Source organism: Camelus dromedarius, chromosome 10 (genome assembly GCF_036321535.1).
Source record: "Camelus dromedarius isolate mCamDro1 chromosome 10, mCamDro1.pat, whole genome shotgun sequence".
NCBI classification, from domain to species: Eukaryota; Metazoa; Chordata; class Mammalia; order Artiodactyla; family Camelidae; genus Camelus; species Camelus dromedarius.
In genome coordinates, this window is record NC_087445.1 from 46,457,508 (window position 1) to 46,480,465 (window position 22,958).

The 22,958-nt window shown below is 42.7% G+C and overlaps 1 protein-coding gene across 7 annotated transcripts in view; it reads left to right on the top strand.

The window, feature by feature from the left end:
- The window catches only part of LOC105102307 (protein unc-13 homolog B), a 166,962-nt gene that overhangs the window by 97,533 nt on the left and 46,471 nt on the right, over window positions 1–22,958 (top strand). For 2 of the 7 annotated variants that reach the window (XM_064490300.1, XM_031449964.2), the window contains exons 1-2: window positions 10,808–10,934; window positions 18,780–21,302. The exons of 4 other annotated variants lie outside the window; for them this stretch is intronic. In XM_064490300.1, coding sequence (XP_064346370.1) covers window positions 19,016–21,302 — 2,287 coding nt within the window. In that variant the 5' untranslated portion in view covers window positions 10,808–10,934; window positions 18,780–19,015. Of the gene's footprint in view, window positions 1–10,798; window positions 10,935–18,779; window positions 21,303–22,958 lie in introns of those variants that run through there. One more of the 7 variants, XM_064490302.1, reaches the window with a different exon arrangement.

A 22,958-nucleotide genomic window follows, 5' to 3' on the forward strand; every position in this document is an offset into this window, starting at 1 on the left:
ACTTCTCAGAATTGTTGATTTTCAGGGCTCCCTGTGCTGTACAATATGTCATTGTTGCTTATCTATTTTATACATAATAGTTTGTATCTCTCAATCCCATGCTGCTGTCTTGCCCCTCCTCTTTCCCTCTTCTCTTTGTAATCACTAGTTTGTTTCCTATATCTGTGAGTTTGTTTCTTTTTTCTGTATATATATATGACCTTCCTGCAGTGGCCTGAGTGACCTGCCAGAGGTGTTGTTGAGCACAGCTGGAGCCTTTGCTGCTGAATGGGAACCCAGTGAAACTGCTTCCAGTCATTAAAGTGGCAAGGAGCCAGTGCCATAGGATTTCAGGCCTTTGCAGGGATCTAGACTCCCAGGTGGCGTGGGGTTCCTAGGATAACTTGCTGTGTGCATCACTCAGATGAGGTCATCTATATGTACTGATGCTTCTCTGGGGCCCGCAAGAAAAAAGTCACATTGCTTTTGTGTACTTGTCAGGAGAAATGCTTAACGTTACTTAGGTGTTTTTCCCCTCTGAAATATTCTGGACACATTTATGGCCTGGATCTGGATGTTTATCAGTGATTGATCTTCTGTAAACTTTAGATCTGGTTCTAGGCTGTGACTGAACCTTGTAAATTGTAAGACATTACATCTAGGATTGGGATTTGGGGCACCTTATTTGAAGGGGTAGAGATTTCTGAGGGGCATATCGGAACATCTTTGAGGAATGCCATGATAGCATTAGCCTACCTAGAGTCAGAAGAGTGTGTCAGATACAGCAGGCCTCAGCTCTAGCTGGCAGTATTTTCTGAACACAATGTCAATAAATGGAGGTACTTTGTAAACTCTTTTGGAATAAGTCTGATTGATACTTCTGTTCAAAATTACTTGCTTTCAAATAATAAGCCCATCTTAATTTCTACAACTTTCTCTGACTCCTGCTGCTTCTGTGACCATCCAACCAATGGGAACATTTGATACTGGCTGGGAAGGAATTCTTCGTCTGTGAGAGAAAACCCTTTTGCCAGAGTTTACCCAAAAGGAAGCAGTTAATATAATTATTCCACTTTAAATCAAGCCAACTAAGAGGGTACCACACTGGGTGCTGTTGGTGCTATTTGTAAGACATTTTCTTATCATTTAGAAGCTTATAGGCCAGAGATGTAGTTAGATGGAAATAATTAACAGTTAAATATTTAACGTACTTTTTCCTATCACTTTCCTCAGTTCTTACTCTCATTTTTCTTTGCAACAGTCCTTAGTGTTTTTTGAAACACTCTACTTGTATCTTCTGATTTTCTTAGGTTCTTCCAATTCTTTTTCTATGTTTCTTACTTTGTCTATCTTCTTTCCTGTCTGACTTTGTCTCTTCTTTCTATAGTCTTCCCCATGGCAACTCATTTAATCTCAAATCTGCATCTCCTTAGCTTCTAATCTGGAGTCATTAATCGATCAACTACTGTATGGTTGGTACTATGCTTGATCCTGGCTCCTGTGCTAGGCAGCCAGCAGACTTCCAACTAGCCTTTCTAAGCAGGTGATTCCCAAATCTATACTTCTGAACCTCCCTTTTGTCCTTAGGTACTAGTCTTCATATCTAGTTATCTACTAGTTATTCTCACTACAGTTTCCCAGTGTTTGAAAGTTCCCTCTTGGGCCTGTTCTTCTTCCTTTGTTCTCTGTTTGTGTTAAAATCACCCTTGTTCTGCTAGTCACCCACTCAAAATTATGGTGTCATTCTTCCTTCTCTCTTGCCTCCCACATTGGATTACTTGCCAGATCTGGTTCTTTTTCTCTCTACGATTTATCAGACTCTTCTCTGTTCTCCTTGGCATTCAGGTCTTCTTTACTTCTTAGACAGGAATATTAGTCTTCCAGTGGTTTCCTTGCTTTTATTTATTTTTCTTGGAATCCATTATGTATACCACCACCAGATTTATCTTCCTAAAACATCACTAGTCATGGCTACCACTTATACTCAGGGCTCAGTTTAAATGTCACATCCTTTGAAGCCTTCCCCAAAGTCCCCAAGTAGAGTTTAGATACTCATTTTTCTATCTTTCTATAGCATTTCATATACAGCCAAAGTTGGTATTTATCATACTGTCCTGGAATTGTATGAGCATTTGCCCTCAAGATTATGTGTTTCTTAAAAGAATATCTACTGTAGATTCCTTTTATATTAAATTCAGAAATAGGCAAAAGTAACCTGTGGTGTCAGACTTTAGGATAGTGATTATTGTTGGGTGGCAGGGTAGGTAGTGATTAGGTATGAGCACAGTGGGGCTTCTGGAGTTCTGATGATCTGTTCTTGATTTGAATTCTGTTTACACTGATGTAGTTTTGATTTCTGCACGTTTCTGTATATAATAATTCAATAAAAAATTTAAATAAAAGCTAAATGAAAAGGGCATGGAAATACAGAATAAGGACTGTGTTGTTTAAGTTTACATCCCTGATGCATGGTATCCAGCAAGTCTTAACAGATATGTGAGTGAATGAGTGAAAGTTTTTCCTCAAAAAGACATTAATTTCTTTTTCCATTGGTAGTTAAATTATGTCTGAACTTTTTTGCCTGACATCCATGACCACCCATGACTTGGCCCAATCTGATTTACTCACCTTTGTTAACCCAGAGGCCAGATTATAGAATTGAAAGAATTTGGGTCTTGGAATCAGCAAGTGCCTGAGTTTGAAATCTGGCTCCACCACATACCAGCTGTAACCTTAGGCTTAGGCAAGTCACCCAGTCTCTTAGAAACATAGGTTTCTCATCTCTGAATTGGATATCATTTGCCTCAGTGGATAGATATGGATTAAGTAAGATAATATATAGAGAGCAGGGCCTGGCATGTTGTTAGCATTCAGCATATGTTAGTTTCCCTTCCTTTCCAACATCACACCTTCCTTTTTGTCCTTTTCATATCTTTGCTCATCCTGTATTCTGTGCCTTGAATGCCTTTTCTTCTTGTCAGTTTCCACATATCCAAATATTATTCACCCTTCAGGGTCAAGCTCAGATATATCCCCTCTTTCACAGAGTCTTCCCTGATTTTCATCCAAACCAGCACCTTGAAAGATGGAAATATTTTCTTACAAATTCTCATATATTTCACCAGTGTCTCTTATAATACATATTAGTCACTCACGCTAACCTTTAGAATTTGCCAAAGGCTGCCCTCTCACTCCAGACCCAAAGAATAGGCACTCTAATTGGGCTGTCAGTTGGAATAAACTGGGGCATGAAAACACAGGTTGAGAAAACTGCTTTGGGCTTTTGATATTCTTTTTGGTACCTCCTTCTGCACTAGGAGAAATTCAGATGTCTAGTCAAAGATATGGACCCAAAAGCAAGGGGTCAAGTTGCAAACTATTTGACTTACCTTTTGAATTGGTTTTCTGTTAAAGATGTCTTTATGGCCCAGCCTGGTTTACCAAGATAGGAGGCCTTGCAGGAATTTGAGTCTGAAGTCTTAGGAATTAAGAGTGGAGTATCTTCTCTGTCTCATGTGTCTTAGGGACCTAGTAGATGTAGATAGAAAAACAAAGCTGAGGGATTCAGAGATCCTATTCTTGGCCATTATTTTCTTGTTACTTCTGCTTTCTACTTGCATTCTCCTTGCACATATATGGACTTTAGCTCCTTTGCTAGATTGCACTTAAGGTCAGTAACTGATTACAGTCCCTAACACAACTTCTGATACTTAGACATTCAGCAAAATTTTGTGGAAAGATTACTTAAAAGTATAAAGTAGTATTATAAAGCCAAAAGTAATTGGTTGTGAAAAAAGTGATTATAACAGAAAATAATTACCATAGGACTTTAACGTAAGGAGCAAGCCCTTTGAGTTAAGGTGGTCAGAGAAGTCTTGTCAGAGGAATTCCCAGAGGGTACTAAGACAATAATTGTTCTTATGTATCAGGAGCTGTCCAAGAAATAAAATAATGAGCTTAGAAAGATGGAAATCAAGAGATAACTTGCTTCCTGTGTTTACGTATGTCATGAGGGAGATCCATGACTCCTTGTTAGTGGCAAGTTGTGTTCTTTCTGTAGACAACGCAGCAGAGATTTACCACCATTCCAAAATAGGTGCATCATGAAGTACAGTCATAATGTACAAAATAAGACATCTTGAAGCCAAAGGGAAGAGGTAAGTTATAGCAAATAATCTTCCCCAGTTCCATAGGCTTCTGCTTCCCTTTGCTGGTTGTCATCTTTGAGCATGCTAGGGAAATGTTTTTATTTGGTCCACACCTGAGGACATTTAAACATAAATAGCCAGAGATGACAAGTTAGGAAGGGCATTCTAGATGAAAACCAACATCCTGGAGCATTTCTTATGACAGGTGAGATAAAAAACTGTTGACTGGTTTCTCTCTAAAACTCTTCCTTTTTGGCTTTGGTAGTATCTCCCCCTCCAAGTCCTTTTCTAATTTCTGACATCTCCATCTTTTGTTTCTGTTACTGTATTTCTTTTCCTCTGCTCTCCCCTTAAAACTTGGTGATTCCCAGGGCTCTGTTTTCCACCTCATTCTCTTCTCTTGATAATCTCACCCATGTTTTTACCCATACACTGATACATCCCAAATCCCAAATTCCTCTCTCTACCTCAGTCTTCTTTCACAAGCTCCAAATTCATATCTAGGTGCCTATGGATATTGTCACCAGAATTTTCATAGGCACTTGAAGCAGTATGTTCAAAATGTGCTTATTGTCTCTTCTTTCTCCTTCACCTCATCTTCTGTATGTCCTTTGTTAGTAAATGGCACTATCAATCACTCAGGCACAAGATCTAACACTCCTCATAATATGGGTATAACAATGCCCCATATCATAGCATTTCTCCTATTAGATTATGAACTCCCTAAGGGCAAGGAGTATATTTTTTCATCAAGCCTGGTATTACACATAGGTACCTAATAAGTATTAATTTGACTATATATTTTAAAAATTTGGGAGCAGAATTATATTAGTAATGTTCAAAAGCACTGCATTAGTTTGTTAGGGCTGCCATAGCTAAGTACCCACATATTGGGTGGCTTACACCACGGAAATTGATTATCTTATTGTTCTGGAGGCTAGAAGTCCAAAATCAAGCAGGATTAGCCCCTTCTGAGGGCTGTGAGAGAGGGGTCTGTTCCAGTCCTCTCTTCGTGGTTTGTAGATGGTCATCTTCTCCTATATCTCTTCATATTGTCTTTCCTCTATACCTATTTCTTTATCCAAATTTACCTTTTTATAAGGATACCAGTCATATTGGATAGGGCCTACCTTAATGACCTCATTTTAACTTGATTACCTCTGTAAAGACCCTGTCTCCAAACAAGGTCACCGTCTGAGGTACTGAGGATTAGGACTTCAACATATGGATTTTGGGGGAACACAGTCCAACCTATAACAGATACCAAGTTTTTTTTTTTTTTTTTTTTTTTTTTTTTACTGTTTTTGTTCCAAGTCTTGTTTTCTGATAGGCACTTGATCGGGTTTTTAACCTCCTTACTGTACTAGTTTTTACCCTCTGATAGCACTCTAGACAGTGCCATATGGAAGTAGAAAGGATGGGATGGCACATTCAGTGGGTGACCAAACTTAGGGAATTGGAAAGCTTTAGATCCCTCTAGACAGGGACAGTTCAAGAGAGAACTCTGATAATGGACTGAGGAGCATGGACTTTTTCCTGAGAGCAGTCACAGAAGGATTTTAAGAAAATGAGTGCCAAAAAATCTATCTACATTTTAGAATCATCCCTCTCATAAATTGTTAAGAATGGATTGGGAGTAGGGAGGGGTGAGAAGGAGGTGGTTGTGGAGGAAGGGAGACTAAGGAGGATGAATATTATGCAACAACTCAAGTGAGAAATGATACAAGCCTAGGCTAAAGGCTATAGAAAAAGGGGCAGATTTTATAGGTGGGAAGGTAAAATAGATTAGACTTGGTGACATGTGCTAAGGGGATAAAGGGTTTTGCATGAGTTTCTGTCACTGGGTGGAGAATTAAAATATAGGGGTTCCAAGGATCTTGTGTCCGAGCAGCGGGGTCATCTCTGTGTGTGATTGGTGTGGGCAAACTGGCAGCCTGAGGCACCAGTGCCAACAACAGTCTTTCCCTTTGTGTTCTTTGCTTTCAGGCTAAATCTAGCTCTTTCTCCTGACTCACCTGGTTGAGTACTTCCCTTTCTCCCCTATACTTCCCTGTTAATCTGTCAGAGACCCCACACTAAGATTGTGTCTCCCTTAAGTCTTCTCTTCCCCCAGTGAACAATAGCTAGTTTCCTATAACTCAGTGCCTCATACTGTATTTTTGAATATATAGAGAATTTTACAGAAAGTCTTTGGGGTCCTTTCATTGAGTCCCAAGACGCTTGAGATTTGTGTGTTGGCTAGGGACATATTTTGAAAAGCTTTTGAAAGTCTTACACCAAAAGAATTTTCCAGAATTGGGTTCGCCTTATGGTATATCTCAGAACAAACCACAGAGAACTGAAGTTATTATCTGATTAATAGTAAGCCAATTAGAACGTAGGCTCTTTTTAGTACAAGAGGTTCACTTCCCTATGAAATTTCAAATTTGGGATTCCCATTAGAGAATCCCCTTGGCTTCCTTGGGGCATAGAGATTGAGGCAGGGCCAGTGCACTTTGTGGATTAGACTGGGATGTACATAAGCAGATACTAGTTCAGGACCAGCCTTAGGCCTAAATATGGGAGCTGTGACTTTTATGCAAGAGGGCAGTAGACATGTAAACTGCTTTGGTTATGAGTTTTTGATCATTTGCTTCTGGAATGGAAATGAGGCCACATCCTTTGGAGATATAGGCTAGAAATGTAACCATTTAGCCGGGAAGTCCTGAGGAATTTATCAGCTATTTATGTTGAAGTTCTTGCTAATCAGGGATGGTGCTTGACCTGATTGTAGAACTGAAATTTGTCAGCAGTTTGTGACTCCTCAGGCCTGCCTTGCAGCTTGTCAATTCTCATTTAGGCTGTGTAGCAGCTGTGTCTTAGCACATCAGTAAAGTTGGTGCATCTCTGCCGGGTTCCTCACTCCCCTAGAGGGGCAGGTTCCTGAGGGAAGAAGGAGAACCATCTCCCATTGCCCATCGTTCTCTGCTGCATGTATTTTCTCAGTAGTTTATAGAGAACATAATTTTACAGGAGGAAAAAAGAAGACTTTTCTCTACCAGCAGAACAAACCATTTTCTTCATGAAACAGATCCCAGCTGTGTGACCACATACCAGCCTCTTGTTGCTTCTGGCTTTATTTAGTGGTAGAGAAGGAAGAGTCACAAGCTTACTTCTGTGTAAGTCAGACTTGGGTTCTACGTATCCTTTACACCCTGCGTGTGTAAATCACTGGGAGTGTGTTATCACTGGGAGATGAGGTAGGTCCTGACCCAGCTGCTCTGGAGTGACACCTGAAAAGGCAGGCCAGGTTTGGAGCGGGCACACTCTTTGCTTCAACCAGTTGTATCTGGCTCCAGGGAGACTTAGACTAGTTTGTATGAGAGGGGAGAATTGTAGTTGATGAGCCCCTTCTCTGGTATCCTTGTGACACCACTTAGAACACTTTAGCTGAAGATGAATTTTGTGCACCAAGTGGTCTTCTGACTAACCCACCCATTCAGTTCCCCTTTAGAGCTCCTGAAGTGCTGAACCTTCCCACAACTCTGCGTGAGTGTCAGTGTCTCATGTTGAATTTCCATCTTGACTCATCTGTCTCTAGGCGAAGATCCCTGCAAGGATTTAAATTGGGAACCAGACCTTGAGAATGTCTGTTCAGAGCATTTCACAGCTTCTGGATAAATGCCTTTTCCTTCTTAACCCAATCTGTTTTTCTAATTATGCCCGGCTAGCTCTTGAACAGCCCTGCTTTAAGGACGCTTCCCAGCTAAGGTGGGTGCTTGTGCTATTTCTTACCTCTAAAATGCACCCCTATCCTTTTAGCCAGCCCAGGATCCCCAAAAGACAGATCCACTGTGACAAGGGGGCTGCAATGTTATTTACATGGCTTAGGAAACAGAAATTACATGTCTATCCTAAAAGGCTAGTCCCCTAAGGAGGTCTGATTATCCTTTGGTCATATGATGTCTAGCACTCTCTGGGCTCTGTTGAATGGCGACAGAAGGAACCCTGCTCTTTTACTGAGTTTACAGAAACTGCTATTTACTGCTTTCCCACTTGTTCTACTTCTTTCTTTCACTAAGACATAGGAAGGTGGAAAGATACAAAGGTAATTTATGGTCAAAGCCATATGAGCACTCTTGTGAAGTCTGAAGACTAGAACTATAGATAGCAGATTTATTGTGCCTCTTGTCCTAAACATGTTTTCTCTTGTTTGCGCCTTTGTTTTTCTGGAAAACCCAAGGTGCTTAGGAGATGATCTGAATGTGTTTGAGTGGGGAGATGGACAAGACAGGGTCACATTTAGCCTCAGGTCTAGAGGCACTGGTGGATGAGGCAGGAAAAAGTAGGTTCTTTAGGTGGTATCCTATCTCTGAAGATCCTTCCCAGTCTTGAGAATTTGGGCTTCTCAGTCTAGAAAGCTCTGACCTAAACATGGTCATGACAGCCACTGCTCTGAGCTCTTTATGAGTGGCTGCAGAGGTGGGGTGGGGTGGGGTGGGGGTTGAGGGGGGTTCTGATTTAATCAGTCGCACCCGTATTTCTTGTTTTAAAATCTATACCTGCTTCTCCTGGCTGAAATATGGGGAGCTCCACAGTAAATTTGCTATGACTTCCACTGAAATTTGACAGTTTTCAGGATTTTTTCCCCTTCTGTATTTAGATGTGGTTATGGTTGTGCTGTCAGCCCTTATCTCTTCTGTCATCCAGCCAGCTCCCCACTGGGTTAGGAGGTATTTGCTCTGCTGTCAGTGTTGGCTGCATAATGAGGTGGATGGTTAAGAAATGGGTTGTGTAGTGTCTCTTGGAATCTAAATTTTCTTCCTTGGTTGAGGGGGAAGCAGTGTTATTGGAAGAAGTCTGTAGGGAGGCAAATGTTGGCTCTGGAATCAACACTTTCTCCTTAGGATCTTGGATAAACCAAGGAAATCACTCTTAATTTAAAAGCTTGTTTTATCTACCATATAGGGCTGCCTATTCTGCGATGACAGATTCTAGGGTGGCCCCCATAGACTGACTACCTGATTCCTGGCTAATAGGCCGTTTTCTGTTGTACACTGTCGTGAGGAATGTTGCAGGCCAGCAGAAGTAGCAAGGTTTGAGAGCTTGGTTTGGGCATGATGAGTGGATCAAACTTGCCTACCTGATGTTAGCCTGAGGGGGTGGGGCAAGGGCTGCTTATCTCAATGGATTGAGCTCAGAGGAGGTAGAATAGGAATGGGCTTCACTGGATTGTTAATTGCTGATTGAAGCCCTGTATTGAGAAGAATTCTGAGGTTCTCTAAGCCCAAACAGTGTTTTTCCTGTCCTGTGATTGCAGAGTAGAAAGAGATATCATATATTTCATGTTTTTGGTGTTTTATACTCCAGGGTTTCAAAGGTTCCTGGCTTATGTTTGGCATTATGCTGCAGTGAACAACTTGAGCGCTCTTTGAAGATACACACATTTAATTTCCTGATGAGTCTTAACTAGAATTATTGAATTATTTGGAGTTAGGGCCACATGAGAGTCACCTGACTAGTCTACAGGGAGATGGGGCTATAGCTGGCAAAGAAGGACTGGGAAATCTGGGACTATGAAACCAGGATTCTGACAAGGTTCAGCTTAGGTCAATGTGGTATCACTTTAGGTTACTTAGTTCCTAATTTTGGGTCCTAAATTTTGAAGTAGAGGGTCTACCTCAGCCCACCCAGCTTCCCCTACATCTGTCTAATCATTGCCTTGGCATAGCCTAAGGGCTTTCTTGTTTGCTGGTTGATTTTCTTGCTGTGGCTGTTCAGGAAGAACTGGACCAGGTACCTACTCTGAGAACGTGGTGTTATTTGATGTTAACTGCACTTGGACACTTTATCTGTTCTCCAGCCTTGCCAGATGCAGACAGCAGATTATATACACACGACCCAAACAAACCAAAAAGCAACGAACAAAAAAAACCTTAGAGCTTATCTCAGTAGAAGGGAAGATGCCCTTTGTATTGTGCTCTGGCATTTGTGTTCTGTCTTCCTTCTGAGACTGGGAGTGCCTCACAGTATAGGGCTCTGCCTTATGTATGTCTCTTTATATCCTATAGCCCAGACAAGAGAGAAGTGGATAGGCAGAGGAAAAGGAAGGAGGGGGAGAAGAAAGAGGGGAAGGAATGGGGGAGGGGAGAGAGTAAGATCTATATTTAGGGAGAGGGAGAGACACCAAGGGTGTGTGAGTGAGCTTGCTGGCGAGGTCTGTGTGTGCGTGAGTGTGCTGGGAAAGGGGGTGTGTGCACCAGGAACGTGTGAGGAGGGCTGGTGCCCTATGGGAGGTTGCAGGCAGGAAGCAGCTGGAGAGGAGGAGGAGCAGCAGCAGGAGCAGTAGCTGCCCTGCTTTCTTTCTCAGTCTCAAAGCCCGGAATCGATTGAGTTAGAATTCCACGTCCAGTTGAAGTTTGGCTGCTATTACCTTCGGCAGGCTGGTCGTCAGAATCCCCCTCAGCAGAGAGATGTGGACCAGATTGGATTCCTAGATTTGCAGGCAGCAAGACTCCTGCCCAGCCCTTCAGTGAGGGGATTTCTCTGCCGGGCTTTGTTCCTATCATCAACTTTGCACCGTGGAGCCAGCCAGCTGGGTGCAGCTGAGAATAATAGCTCCTTGGCTCTGCTTGTCGCTTGGGCAAGCAGCTGTGCTGTGGCTTAGAAAGTTCATCCTGTGGCTTCTCTGTCAAACCAAGGAGTGCTTCTGAATGGATTTCCTTTTAAAGACAGCACTTGAATTCTAAAACTTGAGAATTTGTGGTTTTAATGTGTTTTTTTTTTCCTTTTTATTTCCTTAACTCTTATTTTGATTGCAGCAGCAAGGTAAGTGTTATTGAGTGTATGACTGACTCTGAACGACAAGCAGGGACAAAAGCAAAGCATTTGTGGGTGGAATATGGAGCAGCTACATTAATTACATAACTACTTGAGCCAACTTGCTTGTGGGGGGTCATTATAATGAGTGAAAAACAGCATACTCAGCACTGAGGGTAGAATCTTCACTTGCACGTGTTTATATGCTGATAATCTGGCCATCCATTCCTCCTGGTACTGTCCTGTATGTATATAAATAACCTACTCACCCCTTTGGAAATGTGTATACCTGTGTACAAATAATCTGTTTCTCCCTCTTGATATGTCCTTATGGTTATAAATAACCATTCCTCTGCTGTGTGTACGTATATATAGACAACTCATTCATTCATTTTATATAAATATACACAAGCCATCTTTCCTTCCATGCACATACATATATATAGATAAAATCTGTCCCTTATCTCATGCATGTATTCAGGTAACCTTCTTGTTCTTGTATACACCTGTATATGTTTAGAAACCTTTCCTGTTTTCTGTGTTTGTGTACTGTCCTTTTGTCTAATGTATTAATTCATCCTTTTTGTGTGCATATGCCATGTAAACAGAAAAGTCATCTTGAGTTTTCTCAGTCTTAAATGTGTGCACACAAGGATAATAAATAATGTATCCATTTATGCCATGTATGTATGGTGAAAAGAGCACTAACTTTATAGATTGAAGACCTTCTTATAGATCCTAGCTCTACTCTGTGACCTTGGTCAAGTCATTTAGCCTCTCTGAGCTTCATTTTTCTCATTTATGAAATCAGAATAATAATCCTTCTCTCCTACTCACAGGGTTGTTGTGATGATAAAACAGACATCTTGTAAACTGTAAAATTCTGAACAAATGTAATTTTACTATTGCTACGTGTCCCTCTGGTATGAGCTGTGTGGGATAGCATACCTTTGACCCAGCTGCATTGAGATTATGCTTTTGTCTGTGAGAGGTTTCTAAGTCTTCCCTGTGAAGGTGTAGCTTCTGTTGAAGTAACTAGGATTATCTTATTTCACCCAGAGTATTGGAAAGCTACACAGAGGTACAGGGTATCTAGAAAGGGTCAGGTTGTGAGAGAAAAGGTCTCATTCTCTGTAGGTTGGGGCCTTAATACTTTGTTCTTTGTAGCCTTGAGGGAGATTAGAACCTGTCACAAAATGGAAATATGCTGTTTCCAGCTAGGATCAAAGTGAACAGGTGAAAGGAAGAGTGAAAGAACAGAGCGTTCTACTGCCCCTGAGATGACAGTCTGCTCTTTGCAGTGAGCATCTGCTGCCAGGTTTTGAAGGCTCTCCAGAGGGTCCCCCGCCCTAACCTTCTAAAACTACGCTGTTCAATATAGTAGCCACCAGACACATGTGGTTATTGAGTACTTGAAGATGGCTAGTCTAAATTGAGATGTGCTGTAAATGTAAGATACATACCAGAGTTCAAGGACTCAGTATAAAAAGTAGAATGCAAATATATGATCATATTTTTATAGATTACATGTTGAAAGAATAGTATCTTGGATAATGGGTTAAATAAAAAGTGTTAAAATTAATTTCACCTGTTTCTTTTCAAGTTTAATGTGGCTACTAGAAATTTTAAAATTACATTTGTGGCTCACATTGTATTTCTATTGAACAATGCTGCTCTAGACCTGTCATCAGGGAAAGGATCAGGGCTGCCCTTCAGCTGGAGGGCATATGGAAGTCCTGTGATAGCACCCCTGGGGATAACAGGAACCATGCAGGGTCTCTTTCTGCCAGTCTCATATGCTGGAGAGATACCAGCTTATCGACAGTCTGAAAGAGGCTGGTGCTGCCACTACCTTCTTTATTTGTTCTGAGTGAGTCCCCCAGTATTGTGAGTAAGTGTATTTCGGGAGAAGTTTCCAACTTAGTTTTACAATGAAAGGGGGTTGTAAGTCATCTGTCTAGAAGAAGGCAGCTTGTTGTTATGGAAACAGAAGTGGACTGGAAAGTAGAAGACTTGGATTCTAAGTCAGCCCTGCTATCACTCATTTATTCTTTCCACAGCACTGAGTTCTCACTGTGTGCCAGGCCATATGCTTGGCATAGTAATGCCCTGTGCTAGGCTTTGGGAATTGAAAAACAAATAAGGCACAGCTTTCAATGTAATGGAATTCACACCCACCATGGGTCCTTAAGCAAGAGCCTCCCATTTAGATGTCTTCCAGAATAAAACAGATTAACAACAAGGGTGTCATTCTGGGTCAAGTGATACAGGGCTTTTGAGAAGCCAGAATAGCTGCCCTGCCTAAATTTCAGATTTAAAGAAAAACACTATGCTAGCCAGACAACACTACTCTGTTGGCCAGGTCACAATGTAGTGTGAGGTTCCAGGCCTTGATGTTCTCTAAAGGACTCTTCCAACTTTAGCATTTCCTGATTTTGTGTCCTGGATCCTTTTATTCAATGGGAAGTTTTTGATTGTTTGCTTGTTTGATTTTGAGTACCACATATGCCAGGCACTGAATTAGGTGCTAGGGATACAGCAATGAACAAAACAGTCCCTGCTCACGTTCCAGGATAGGGTTGGGGGGTGGCTGGGGAGAGACAGATAATAAACAAGCAAACAGATATATGATCTACCAGGTGGTAATCAGTTCTATGAAGAAATTATAACGGAGTAAGGGGCTAGAGAATGTAGGGTTTTGGTGGGGGATAAGAGAGTGTTCAGGGGCTAGATTCCTGCTCACATGCCTTCTTCAGACTGCTCATAAGAGCCATAGATAGTAAGGAAAAAAGAGAGCATGATGAGTGCTTAAGAAAAAAATTACTCTGATACTTGTTACAAATCATAAGGCAGACTTTATTCGGGGGGATTGTCACATTGGGGTATTGTAATAAGGGAGAGAGATTGAGCCGAACTCTGAATACAAGCATAAGTGGGAAGGAACAGCTTGAGGGTCAGTGGTTGGAAAATTACTAAGAAGAAACATCACAGGAAGAGAGGTGTCTGGCTAAACTGACTTGACAAGATTTTTGCTGGAGACAGGCCTGGGTGAGGGACAAGGAATTTGTCAGATATCAAAGATGTGGAGTTTTAACTAAACTGACCGGCAAGATTCTCACTAAAACTGGACTAAACAGAGCCCAAGATCAGGGACCTAGTCAGAAAGAGGACTCAAGTTTGGTCAAAGAGAGTCTGTCATGAGCATCAGATTCTGGGTGCATATGTATTTGTTTTATGGTCTCTTATACTCTTCGGTGTAATAAACATTGGTCTGGCTGACAGGAGCCCTGGGATGGGCATAGAATACCCAGTTCTGACTGGCATTCAGTTTTCATTCTGAGGTCTTAATATGCCAGCCCCTTGAAGACTGCATCTTTCTTCCTGCTACTATATGTTCCCTGAGGTTCTGTCTCCCCTCTTGGATACAGTGCTTGAGGTTTTCTTTCCTTTACCATGACCAGTTTTTGCCCTATAAATGGGGTTCCTCCTAATGCAGGTGAGGAGGGATGACTAGTTCTAGGAACTGCAATGCAGGGACCTTACTGTGCATTTAATCTAGGTATTCTTTATTCCCTTTGGCTAATCTCACTCTTCATACCTTGTGGCCCTGATCGTTTTCTCTGGCAAGATTCTCTGTAAGCATTAATTCTTTCCCAAAGATTAACATCCTAAGGGTACTCCTACCTGCTGCAGCCCTAGAAATCCATTTCCCACTATTTTAGCCATACAACATAATTGGTAAATGTCCAAGGAATGATCTGACCTCTGTGGGGGATCTGGAGGGGTAGGAGGCTCAGGCCTCTTGGTTTTCTGCCTTCTGGGCTTGTTTCATACAAAATGAGAGGCTGCTTGATATATGTGAAAAGAGTCCTGGCTTATTCCCAGAGGTCCCACTGTTGTTTCCTCCAAGCCAAGATTTGGGTCAGAAGCAATTTTACAAGGAATTCTCACATTCCTAGTAACATTTATTTGATAAGTCAGAGAGAGATGAAAGAATCAGCCATTTCAGAAAACTGAGGGGGTTTTTCTCTTGACTTCTTTTGATAGGCTGGTGTGATGCTGTGTGATGTAAGGAGTCTATCCCTGCCATAGTTCTCAGCTTTTCATCATTGAAGCTTTATTCCTTTTGATCAATTCATTTTGTTTTGGTATGTTCTCTTTTCAAAAGCAGATATCCTTTGAAACGGCTACCTTGTTTTTCCTAGCCTTAGGCATTCCTTAGGAACAGATTGCAGAAGAGTATGGCCATGTTTGAGAGTGTATGTCTGAAATTTGGAGAGTTGACTAGAGTGGATAGGCCAACAGGATTGGGCATTGACAGCACTGGGTACCTAGAAGGAAACTGGAGGGCTGGCTTTGAGCTGGTTGGACCCCAAGGCCTCCTATTCCATCCCCACTTATTACTTATTCTCTGTGGCCTTTCCCGTCCTGGTTTTGCTGGGCCTCTCACCACCTTCCCGTTCCCCACCCCTGAAATTAAATGCTCACTTTTTATTACAACTTCTATTATAACATGTATCACTGTATTTTGTGATTGTATGTCTAACTCTGTCTCCAAACTTTAATATGTTAGAGAACAGGAACTGTGTCATATCCCTGGCACATAGCTTTGTGCCTGGCACATCGGTTTCACTGATAGAGATCAAACTGTTTTTCTTACACTTCAGCCCTCGTTGCTTCATTCATGTGGCCAGTAGTAGCAAAGAGAGGCTGAAGGAGGTGGCCTTGAATTGGACCTCCTGGCTCCACAGGTTGCTTTTTCAGAGTGACTAGTTGATCCCTGGGAATTACATTGGGCTCTGTCCCCTGTTTCAAAACCTAAACATCTGGGTGATTGAGTGGGTTTGGTGCCTTTAGGGAACTCATATCCCTAGGAGATGTTTTTAATTTAGAGTTCATTAGGGGGCAAGAACTACCAGTTTAGAAGAAGGTTTAGAGGGTTTTGTTTATTTGTTTAATATGGAAGCAAGCCTCTTTGTTTGAGAATGGGCAGAGTTGCTATGGCAGCTTTAGCTGGAAATTTTCTACTTGTCACTAATGTAGAAAACCTGACAGCTCTGCCTTTAGTCCTTCCGGACGCCATAGGAAAGGGCTCTGAACACAGTGGCTGTGCCATTTGCCCCCTGTTTGGCTGGCCAGCTAGTGTTGTAGGCACTGCACTCTTGGAAGGAAACCTCATGGAACCATTCAGGAAGTTAGGCCAAGCCAATGTGGAATATTGATCTGAGGGGCAGAGATGGATAGGCTCAGAGTCAACCTGACCTGCACTGAAGCAATAGCTTCATTTAGAACATTTAGAGTCAGCTTCATTTTTGTTCCTGAAAAACTACCTCCTCTGGACCACAGTGGAGCTGGCCTTGGAGGACCTGGCAATGCATTCTGGGCCTCAGCAGCACTAGAAAGGAAAAGCCTGCCTCCTGTAGCTGTTTTCCCCTTCTCATGCTTTCAGGCTGTCTGAGGAAGGATGGCAAGCCTCCTGTCACCTGAATGAAATGTTAGGGACTGGATGTTTTGCTCCTCCCTTTTCTTTCCCTAGAAAGAAAACTTCTAGAAGAAAGAAGGACTAACAAAGAATGACACTCTAATGGTAGAGTTCCAGGCACCGCTGTAGACCATCAGAAGAGACTGGGAAAGGTAGGGGTCAGGGGCTGGGATAGAAGTCGTGGTTCATTCATATCATAACATTTAGGCAGTTGTACTCATGGCTTAGATACTGGTTTCCCTGCTTCTTTGTCTCAGGAACTTGCCGTATCAGTAAATGATAACACTGTAGTACTTTATAGTTTACTAATTATCAGTCTCATTTTAGCTTTATAACATTCCTGTGACTATCTCCCCCACTTTACCGATAAGGAAACTAAGGCACAGAGAGGTCAAGTGTTTAATCCAAGGTCACTGGTGAAGCAAGACCCAAACTTAAGTCTCTAGATCTCAGTCTAATAACACTTGCTCGTGGCTTCATGTGGTCATACACAGAGCTTCCATCTTGGTTTGGTAAGCAGTCTTTCCCCTTTGAGACAAACTTTAAAGACTAATCAACAACTCTAGTCTGTCAGGCTAGGGACTTTGTTTAAAGTTAATACCATATGTTAAGACCAGATCAAGGTGCCAGACCTTGCACAGTTGGAAAAAAGAAACAGGTGGCTTTGCAATAAGAGATTTTGTACTTATGGAGGGAGAAAAAGAAGAATTTGATGAGTCAGTTCTAGAATTGGGGCTTTGCTGTCTAGGCAGCTGGGCACTAAGCTCAAGACCCAGGAGTTCTGGTTGTGCACATCAGAACATTCTCTTTCTCTCCCTCTGTGTCTGTCTGTCTTGTCTCTGTCTCTCTCAGACACGCAGACACACACACTCTCTCTCTCACTCTCACTCTAGACTGAGTTGGCCACATTAGGGGTATGGCTAATCCTGACCCCTGGAAACATTGGAATAAAGCATTAATGCTTAAAAATTGATAATCAGGCCTCTGTAGTCCCTCACAGGATGGGTAGAGTTCTTAGATGAGGAATTCCTAGATAAAGTAGTTTTGACATAACTAGAGAGAAGGGAAGAAATGAAATGGGAAATAATCTAGTTTCTGTCTCTTGTTTCTTGGCCTAGTTATTTCCAGTAAAAGGGTCAGCTTCATCTTTATCTCAAGTCTTTTGACTTGTTCTTCTGGTTCTTCCTAGTCTGTAGAAGCACAGTGCTTTTAACTTTCAGACCCACAGGCTATAGTTGGTGGCCTTTCCTGAAAAAGATTTGCTATGGGAGCAGTCAGCTTGGGTTCTTCACGGGCAGTTTTCCCCTTTTAGGGTTAACTTGAGTACTGGGAAAAGGAATCCGGGGTTTAGAACATTTAGAAATCTAGATCAAATCCAGAAAATGGAGAAACCATCTCAGGTTGAAGAACATGAAGGGTAGCAGGTCTCCCACCAACCCATTTTACCCCTGCCGGGGCTGACCGAGCAGACCCAGAGAGTATTGGCAGTGCCGTGCACTCCTGGGCTCTCTCCTTCACCCTTTGTACTTTCCACTCTGCTCTGTCCCTACATTCTGCATGTTCCCAGTACAAAGGGAATGGATGTCCACCCCACATAAGGTAATAGTCATCTCTGCCTCTGTAGTACAGTCGCTGGTAGCTTAGGATGTAGAGGCAAGACTGGTGGCAGGTCTTTCTTCACCTTTTTGGAGAACAGCAAAGCATTGGGAGCCCTCTGTAATGCTAACCAACTCCCCACCTGCCCTATGCAGTGTTCTCTCCAGGCCAGTCAGAGGGCTGGAGCAACCCTGCATTACTCCTGCAGTGGACAGTGCTGGGAAATCGCTTACTTGTCATGATCCTTTCTCCAGGTGAAGGGATGCTGTCACTGAACAAGGAGAAAACACTTTGTGCTATAAACACAGGCAGGAGCAAACGTTTGAGTAGCTGAGCCTTCACGAGAACAATAAACTGGGGACAGGGGGAGAGAGAAACATTCCATGTCTTGCGTTTTACTGTGTATGTGATTTGAGTTTTGGTGGTTAAGCATCTGTTTGTTCATTGCTGAGCGAGACCCTCATGTTGAATTTGTAAAGGTTCAGTCACTCATTGACCTCACTCCACCTACTTCCCAGAAGTTTATCTCAATCCTGATGCCTTTGGATGCTTGCTCAGAACACAAGGATTTGATTTGTTGGTACATCAGTACTCTAGTGGGAAGCCAAGGAGAGAGAGCTGATTGCCTGTAACCTTTAAGGTCAGCGTTGGGAGGCAGGTCAGTGTTGACTCCTACAGTCTTAGAAGGTAATCTTATTCCTGTTTGACAGCTTGATTCATATTAAGATTATCTTGGTACTTTCTGACCTGAGTGCACTATTTTCGTTTTTTACTAGCTGCAGGATAAGAGTCAAGCCAGGATCCAGGGACATGTGCCAGGTTTGGAGACCACACATGGGACCATTCCAGGCAGCTCTGTGGGCCAAGCCCAAGGCATCAGCCGGCAATAATTGCTAAAAACAGACTGAAAAGAGCAGATCAGGGTGTTAACCTTCTAACCCAGTCTCCATTAACCATTCTGAGTAGAAACAAGAGGAAGAAGCCGAGAATCCCTCAGACCCTGAGGGAAAAAATGAAACGATTGTTGCAAGAGTCAGAGGAAGAAATCATGGTCACCTTGGGACCCTCCTCCAGGCTTTCCCCCGATAAGGCTAAGGCAGAGACTGTGTGTGGCATCAAGAGCCAGTCCTCAGGCCCTGCTGGATCCTTACCAGAGGACAGCTCTCTGCCCGCCCAGTGTGGGTCAGTAGCCTCAGCCATTGGTGGGGATGGTGATGGGGTCCTGGCCCAGTATTGCAGCTTTGGGCAGCAGGCCAGCAGCCAGCTTCCTCTGGGCTCCACTGCTGCCGGTGTTTCAGGGTCTCGCTCTCAGGACGTCTCATCTGCCAACATTACCACAAGCTGTCAAGAGCCCTCAGAGAGGAATCAAGCCAAGCCCCTTTCATCCAGAGGCCCTGGCCAAGGCTGCAGCCGTGAACAGCGAGAACCGCTGGGGGATGTGGTGGACTATATCATCAGGGAGCTGCAAGGTATCAGCCGTCTCCAAACTGAGATCGCTGAGTTGCAGCAGCACTTGAGCCAAGTCCGGGGTTCAGTAGATGAAGTCTCTAGCTGTGTAGACTCAGTTCTGAGTGAAATAGAAGGCCTACAAGTGGGCAGCAGCACCCTGGCCAAGGTGTGTGTTCGGGGAAAGGCCCAGGAACCCCATGTGGACAGACCTAGTGAGGAAGCCATTCTGTATCTGTATGGACTTCCTGAGCAAGATGGGGAAAATACCATGGAGCTGGTGCACAGCTTCCTGGCCAAGCACCTCTGTGTTAATGGCTTGCAGTGCAGCAGGTACATTAAAGAGGCATACAGGGCCGGCAAAGCCCCAGCCCCCAGGCCTACTGTTGTGAAGCTTGCCCATCTAGAGCATAGAGACCTCATATTGCAGAAATCTATCCTCTTGCAGAGTTTAGGGGTCCGGATTGCCACCAGAGAAGAACCAAGCAGACCACAGTGCTGTAAGAATCCCCAAAAGGAGCCTCTATCATTTTTGCAACAACAACTTCAGGATCGTAATTTGAATTCTTTAAATCTAGATGAACCAGTTTTTCAGGTGGAAACAGGAGACAGAGGACCAATAATAGGAGCATGTCAAATGAGGGCTCAGAATCAACATGGAGAACTCCAGACCCCTGAACAGCAAGGCCTTTGCTTCCCACCCAAGAACAGTTTAGCAAAACCGAGTGATGAATCTAAGCCAGGCGGTGAAGTTAAAGGAAGATCAGAAATACCCCAAGTTATCAGTGGCACCTGTGATGAACTGACAGGGAGAGAGGCTTCTCTGTCTACCCTCCATCCATTTGAGGAACCTTCCTCAGTGTTAATCTCAAAAGAGGAGGATTCTGGAAAATCCCAGGTTTTCAAACAGTGCATCCAAGGACTTGAAACATATAAAGTAGCAAAAATAGAAAATAACTGCAGTGAATCAAGTGAAGCTGACAGCTGCCTGTCACTGTCTGGGTTGCTGAAGACAGAAGACAAACTCTTGGCATGTGAAGCCAGGCTTGATATTCTGAGCTCAAAGCAGCTAGAGGACCTTTTAACAGATAAGTCAAGAAGGTTTGCAACTCTGAGCTGTGACAGCATGATGGAGGAAATTATCATAGGGCCTGAGACTTTCGGTGACATGGTTCATATTGACCTGAATGAAGAGGAGGAACGTGCTGCTCAGGTCCTCAAAGATGTCTTTGAAAAGTCCTCTTGTAGTCTGGGTGGCTCACAGGAGGATGAAGATGTAGAAATCAAGTTTTACAGGAGTAAACTGGGCCGAGCAATTCACCACTTTCGTTCAGCTTTGCAGGGAGTATTTCAGAAGCTGGACAACAGTGGGTCCATCACTCCTGAGGACCTGGAAAGCATTGAGAGCGGTTCCCAGTCAGAGAACAGTGATAGACTTCTTGGGACAGTGAGTTCAGGGGGTGCTCAGGATTTCTCAGTGGAGAGCCCTGGGAGTCAGGGGAGTGAGAGCTTGCTCAGTGTGGTCTCTGGTGGAGTGGGCATCTCTGCACAGGGAGACCAAACCTCTCAGGATCCCAGCAACTCCTCTCTGGCTTCTAATAACTTGCCCCTTGCGTATTCATCACCAGGTTTTGCTCTAGCTCCGTGTCTGGGAAGTGAAACTTGTTCTAGGCCTGAATCTCCCAACCAGGGCAAAATAAGCCTAGAGCAAGTGTGTGCAGAGACCATCTACCTTAACAAATGCATCAATAATTTAAAAAATGTTCTAAGAGAGAAAAGACTGAGGCAGAAAAAACTTTTGCACGAGCTAGTACAGAAGACAAACCATCTCTCGGTAGAAGACATGCACCCAGGTATTCCAAGTCTCTATTTAATGGGTTCACAGCTGGTCAGGTATGGCCTTCTATCAGGCCAGCATGAAACCCAGCTTGGTAGTGAGTTCTACAAGGGGCTGGGGGAGGTCCACAGCTTGAATCAGTCTAAATTACTGGATCTTAATCTGGTCCTGTGGGGATTGCAGTGTAAGAGAGTTCAAAAGCAACAGGAAAGGAGTTCCTGTCCCTAGGGAGCTTCCAGTTTATTGCGAGGAGCTTTATTTTTGAAAATACCTTTTCAAAGGAGGGAGGAACATCTGGACAAAAGTAGTTTGCAGCTTGCAGGACTTTCAGGATATTCTGGTGTGCAAAGTAGGTGTGGGGTAGGAGATAGGAATGGGGAAAAGAAGCATGTTTCTCACAGGCACTAGGGGGGCTGATGCGATCCTATGTTAGCATTTTAAAATTACTCTCCACAGGTTTCTTGCTGAGGTAAGATTGCCATTTCTCCAGTTGCTGATGGGGCTTCTCCACCTTGTAGTCCACTTTCGGAATTTTCCCTTATCCTGACCTCTCTTCTTCTCACAACTGGACTTGACAAACACAGAACCTTATTTCTGAATTGGAGCCGTCCAGGAAATGCTTATAGTGCTGACCCTGCCCTCCACAAGTCGTATTCCCTTTTTCTCATCTCCACCTAAAGGCTGCTTACCTAAGAATGGGAAGGCTTTTGGCTACAAGAAATAAGGGAACTTTTTTACTAGGTAGCACGGAGGTAATATGTAACTTTAAAGTTACTTCTTCCAATCAAAATTAAATTTATCCAAAGAGCATATGTTTTATTCATCTAGTTTTAAATGTTAATGGGGTTGTCTTCTTATGCGTATAACCTGATTAATCTTTCTAGGGCAAAATTAAACTTATGAAAACATACTGTGTTGGCAAAGGTGTGAGAGACCATGCACTCATACATTGCTGGTGGGAAGTGGAAATTGATATAACCTCTAAGGAAGGCACTTGGCAAAATTTATCAAAATTATGTATAACCTTTGAGCCCCAACACTACTTTCAGGAATATATCCTGCAGGTACACTTTCACATGTGGAAGAGACATATGTTCAGGTCTATTTTTGAAGCATTTTTTTAAATAGTGAAACTGAAAACAACCTAAATGTTAAGAAAGGCTGCTTAAATAACTTACTGGCACAACTAAACTATGGAATACAGTACCATGCAGCTTTAAAAAGAATGAGGTGCCAAAAGAAAAAAAAAAAGAAAGAATGAGGTGCCTCTTTACTGAAATGGAAAGACATCTTGACATGTGAAAAAAAAAAGGTACAGAACAGGATATGTAAGATGTTTACATTTGTATAAAAAGGAGAGGGAAAGAATACACAAACCTATAGTGTCTGTATATGTATAGAATATCTAACAAAGATATGTAAGAAACTGATAGATGATTGCCCATGGAGAAAAGTATTAGGTGGAAAACTAATGGGATGAGGAGATTTTTTTTACTGTATACCTTTTAATAATTTTTAGAATTTGAATCATGTGAATTAATACCAAGTCATAAAATTAAATTTAAAAAATGAAAAAAATCATGTCACGTTCCTTTCAAATATCCCTAGAGTGGCTCCTTACAGCTTATCAGAAAAAGTCTAAATTCCTTCACTTGGTGTTCAAGACCACGGC